The sequence below is a fragment of the Carcharodon carcharias genome, chromosome 14, assembly GCF_017639515.1.
Source record: "Carcharodon carcharias isolate sCarCar2 chromosome 14, sCarCar2.pri, whole genome shotgun sequence".
In the NCBI taxonomy this organism is placed as follows: Eukaryota; Metazoa; Chordata; class Chondrichthyes; order Lamniformes; family Lamnidae; genus Carcharodon; species Carcharodon carcharias.
The window spans coordinates 100,828,881-100,834,880 of record NC_054480.1 but is presented as its reverse complement, the minus strand read 5'-3'; the positions used below and the strand labels follow the sequence as shown (position 1 = coordinate 100,834,880).

At 35.8% G+C, this 6,000-nt stretch overlaps 1 protein-coding gene across 1 annotated transcript in view; it reads left to right on the top strand.

Moving 5' to 3' along the window:
- Nucleotides 1-415: 415 nt before the first annotated feature.
- Nucleotides 416-6,000, top strand: part of LOC121287560 (E3 ubiquitin/ISG15 ligase TRIM25-like) — a 92,258-nt gene continuing 86,673 nt past the window's right edge. Inside the window, exons 1-2 of the mRNA XM_041205491.1 lie at nt 416-979; nt 2,561-2,794. Of these exons, the coding sequence (XP_041061425.1) occupies nt 416-979; nt 2,561-2,794 (798 nt within the window). The remainder of the gene's footprint in view (nt 980-2,560; nt 2,795-6,000) is intronic.

The following is a 6,000-nucleotide window of genomic DNA, read 5'->3' as shown; positions in this document are numbered from 1 at the left end:
GGCACGGAGGCTAATTGGTCTTTTTAAGTGCTGTAAATTCTAGGGAATTCTGCTCTAGGATAAGTGGCCTGTGTGCACAGAGGGAACAAATGCACCCTTTATATGCCGGGAATCGGGACCGGGCGTAGATTTCCCTGGATTTGGTGTGGAAAGTGTTAAACCTGCTTCTGCGCATCAGCCAGTTCACAAAGGAGATGTGCGAGTTAATGGCTATGGAATTGTTTTCCTCCATGTGAAAGTTGCTCTATTATTAAATGTCGCTTGCATTTATTATTCATCAGCGCAAGAAGCAAATCCCTGCCTCTCTCTCTAACACATTGCTCAAATTCAGCTGGCGGTTCAGATGCCTCACTTTGGTCGAGGCGTTGTGTAACATTGTGGGTGACACTTTCCCCTTTCTATTCTGGGCTAAACCATGGCAACTGCTGCATCTCAGCAGTGGTTAGACGAGGAGTTAACCTGCTCCATCTGCCTGCAGATCTACACCGATCCAGTGACACTGGCCTGTAAGCACAGCTTCTGTCGCCCCTGTATTGAAGAGTCCTGGCCGGAGTCGGGCTCTGACCCTTCCAGTTGCCCCGAGTGCCGAGCAGGGGAGCGGGCCCAGTCCCCTGTGCAGAGAAACTTCAAACTGGTCAAGGGGGCTGGCGGCTACCTGGCCCTGGAGAGAGCTCAGAGCGGGGTCCTGTGCAGTTACTGCATCCGCACACAGCAAGCAGCTGTCAAAACCTGCCTGAAATGTGAAGCCTCCATGTGTCCCATTCACCTGAAACTGCACACGGGCAACGGTGTCTTTAAAAATCACCCGCTGGTAGATACATCGACAGATCTGTCTGCATGGAAATGCACGGAACACGAGAGACTGCTGGACATTTACTGCAAGGATGATCAAGTGTGTGTCTGCACACTCTGCACTCTGATCGGGAAACACAAGGACCACCGCTGTGGTAGCATCAGTGAAGGGGAGAAGGAACTGAGGGTAAGTGAGTGTTAATAACATGGCTGTACCCCAAATTGCTGTCTTGGTCAGCCAGGCTAACATGGTTCTCTGTCTGTTGGTTGTGTTAGGATAATTTACAACATCAACTCAGGACAATACAGAAAAATGTTGCCTCAATTCAGGCTTCTCTCCGTGATCTCCACACACACAAGCTGAACACTCAGGTGGGTTTGAATTTTGCAGTTACAGAGATTAACCCATCATTGCCATTCACTTCAGCAGAGAGCATTCCGTTTTACTGACTGTGAAATAGCCCCTCTACCCCCACCCCCCCCCCCCCCCCCCACTTCTCCACCACAAGTAGCTTCTTAAAGCCCTGTCCCCTCTGTTATCACCTGGAGCAACTGTGAGGAGCTCACTGAATTTTTCTTTAGTGACCACCTGTTCAGCTGCCTTTGCCTCTGCCTCCCTTGTCCACATCAATGAAGCAAAACTTTTCTGAAGGTCCAACGTCTGGAGGAGCTGGAAAGGCTGTCAGCCAAATATTAAGAAAATGAAACCCTTGACAGAAGCTACAAGACCATTATCATTGACTCTAGCCAGGATCTGGAACTGAACGTTGCTTTGATGTCCAGTCCAAAGTAAGCTTCCTGCTCCATATCCTTTCCATCCCAAAGATTGCCTGTTCCACCTCCATTACATCACTCTCCTTCCACATTCACCTCAGCCCATCCGATACCTGGCCTTTGGCACTTCCACCTTAGATTACTCCTGTGCTCTGACTTCCCATCCTACCCCCAAAACCTCTTCCTCCTATCCTATCTGATACCAAGTCCCACTCACCTAGTTTTGCTGACCTCAAAGCTTCTCAATGCATAAAATTTTAAAATCTCATCTTTGTGTTTAAATCTTGAAAAGGTACTGCCTGCTTCCTATCTGCTACATCCCCTTCAACCACCCTAAACTCTCCATTCCTCTGCCTCTGACCTTCTGAAAATCCTCCCTTCTCTTCACCCCACAATCGACAGCATGCATTCAGACACCAGGATCGCACTTTGATGCAGTTCCCTTCCTAAGTCCCTGATCATCCACCTCCTTTACAACTCCCCTCTTTGACCAGTATTTTGATTCTCCTTCCTTAACTCTCCTCCTTTGGCTCAGTGTTTGGTTTTTCCTTGCACCTCTGTGAAGTGCACTCTGGACATTACGTTGCACCAAAAGCACAAAATGAACACTATTATCATCAACACTATTGTAACAAAGTTAAATTCCTGATTTGTTATATTCTAGCAAATTCTACCTAATAATTCAGGTATAACTGGTGCGTTAACTCAAACAATGACTGTTTTAGATTGGGTTTGATCGTGATGCCGATTATATTTAATTAGCCCACCAAGACTGCCAAAGGCTTGCACATGAAGAATAACTATCTGAGCACAGTAATGGAGTACACCAGCATGTTGAACCTTCAGATCAAACCCATTATGTACACTTGATTCTTTAAATAACCTGGTGTTTGACCTCAACTTTAGTTTTACAGTTAGATCAAAGTGATGTGTAATGTGACATGTACATGACCTAATCAAAAAATGACTAACCAAAGCTAACACATCTCTTAAGAGTCTGATAACAGAAACAAAGAGAGAAGTGAAGGAGAAGTATGATGCGTTGAGGAAACATATTGAAAATGAAGAGCGAGATGTTTTCTTATGTCTGGATAAGGAGCAGAGCCGCGTGACAACAGCAATTGACACGCACATCCGAAAACTGGAAAAAGAAATTAAATTCTTTGAAATGTGTCAGGTCAATCTCACAGGCCTTTCACAGAAGAAGGAAAAACTTGCATTTATACAGGTAACATCAGCTTATATGGTAATATGTGAATTATACAGGGAATATTAGGTTATATGGGTAATGTTTGAATTATAAAGGTAATATTAGGCTATATGGTAATGTGCGAATTATATAGGTAATATTAGGTTATATGGTAAGGTGTGAATTATACAGGTAATATTAGGTTATTTGGGTAATGTTTCAATTATAAAGGTAATATTAGGCTATATGGAAATGTGCGAATTATATAGGTAATATTAGGTTATATGGTGAGGTGCGAATTATACAGGTAATAGGTTATTTGGGTAATGTTTGAATTATAAAGGTAATATTAGGCTATATGGTAATGTGCGAATTATATAGGTAATATTAGGTTATATGGTAATGTGTGAATTATACAGGTAATATGAGGTTCTAAGGTACAGTGTGAATTATACAGATAATATTAGGTTATAAGGTATTGTGTGAATTATACAGGTAATATTAGGTTATATGGTAATGTGCGAGTTATACAGGTAATAATAGGTTTTTGGGTAATGTGTGAAATATACAGGTAATATTAGGTTATGAGGTAATGTGTGAATTATACAGGTAATATTAGGTTATATGGTAATGTGTGAATTATACAGGTAATATTAGGTTATTTGGGTAATGTGTGAATTATACAGGTAATATTAGGTTATTTGGGTAATGTTTGAATTATACTGGTAATATTAGGCTATATGGTAATGTGCGAATTATATAGGTAACACTAGGTTATAAGGTAATGTGTCAATTATACAGGTAATATTAAGTTATAAGGTACAGTGTGAAATATACAGATAATATTAGGTTATAAGGTAATGTGCGAGTTATACAGGTAATATTAGGTTTTTGGGTAATGTGTGAAATAGAAAGGTAATATTAGGTTATAAGGTAATGTGTGAATTATACAGGTAATATTAGGTTATATGGTAATGTGTGAATTATACAGTTAATATTAGGTTATTTGGGTAATGTGTGAATTATACAGGTAATATTAGGTTATAGGGTAATGTATCAATTATACAGGTAATATTAGGTTACATGGTAATGTGTGAATTATACAGGTAATATTAGGTTATAAGGTAATGTGCGAGTTATACAGGTAATATTAGGTTATATGGTAATGTGTGAATTATACAGGTAATATTAGGTTTTTGGGTAATGTGTGAAATGTACGGGTAATATTAGGTTATAAGGTAATGTGTGAATTGTACAGGTAATATTAGGTTATATGGTAATGTGTGAATTCTACAGGTAATATTAGGTTATATGGTAATGTGTAAATTATACAGATAATATTAGGTTATATGGTAATGTGTGAATTATACAGGTAATATTAGGTTATTTGGCTAATGTATGAATTTTCCGTTAATATTAGGTTATATGGTAATGTGTGAATTATATAGGTAATATTAGGTTATATGGTAATGTGTGAATTATACAGGTAAAATTAGGTTATTTGGGTAATGTGTGAATTATACAGGTAATATTAGGTTATATGGTAATGTGTGAATTATACAGGTAATATTAGGTTATAAGGTAATGTGTGAATTATACAGTTAATATTAGGTTATTTGGGTAATGTGTGAATTATACAGGTAATATTAGGTTATAGGGTAATGTGTGAATTATACAGTTAATATTAGGTTATATGGTAATGTGTGAATTATGCAGGTAATATTAGGTTATAAGGTAATGTGCGAGTTATACAGGTAATATTAGGTTATATGGTAATGTGTGAATTATACAGGTAATGTTAGGTTATATGGTAATCTGTGAATTATACAGGTAATATTAGGTTATATAGTAATGTGTAAATTATACAAGTAATATTAGATAATATAGTAATGTGTAAATTATACAGGTAATATTAGGTTATATGGTAATGTGTGAATTATACAGGTAATATTAGGTTATTTGGGTAATGTGTGAATTATACAGGTAATATTAGGTTATTTGGGTAATGTGTGAATTTTCCGTTAATATTAGGTTATATGGTAATGTGTGAATTATATAGGTAATATTAGGTTATATGGTAATGTGTGAATTATACAGGTAATATTAGGTTATTTGGGTAATGTTTGAATTATACAGGTAATATTAGGCTATATGGTAATGTGCGAATTATATAGGTAATATTAGGTTACATGGTAATGTGTCAATTATATAGGTAATATTAGGTTATATGGTAATGTGTGAATTATACAGGTAATATTAGGTTATTTGGGTAATGTTTGAATTATACAGGTAATATTAGGCTATATGGTAATGTGCGAATTATATAGGTAATATTAGGTTATATGGTAAGATGTGAATTATACAGGTAATATTAGGTTATAAGGTAATGTGTGAATTATACAGGTAATATTAGGTTATATGGTAATGTGTGAATTATACAGGTAATATTAGGTTATATAGTAATGTATAAATTATACAGATAATATTAGGTTATATGGTAATGTGTGAATTATACAAGTAATATTAGGTTATTTGGGTAATGTGTGAATTGTACAGGTAATATTAGGTTATATGGTAATGTGTAAATTATACAGGTAATATTAGGTTTTTGGGTAATGTGTGAAATGTACAGGTAATATTAGTTTATAAGGTAATGTGTGAATTATACAGGTAATATTAGGTTATATGGTAATGTGTGAATTATACAGGTAATATTAGGTTATATAGTAATGTGTAAATTATACAGATAATATTAGGTTATATGGTAATGTGTGAATTATACAGGTAACATTCGGTTATTTGGGTAATGTATGAATTTTGCGTTAATATTAGGTTATATGGTAATGTGTGAATTATATAGGTAATATTAGGTTATATGGTAATGTGTGAATTATACAGGTAATATTAGGTTATTTGGGTAATGTGTGAATTGTACAGGTAATATTAGGTTATATGGTAATGTGTGAATTATACAGGTAATATTAGGTTATAAGGTAATGTGCGAGTTATACAGGTAATATTAGGTTATGTGGTAATGTGTGAATTATAGAGGTAATATTAGGTTTTTGGGTAATGTGTGAAATATACAGGTAATATTAGGTTATAAGATAATGTGTGAATTATACAGGTAATATTAGGTTATATGGTAATGTGTGAATTATACAGGTAATGTTAGGTTATATGGTAATCTGTGAATTATACAGGTAATATTAGGTTATATAGTAATATGTAAATTATACAGATAA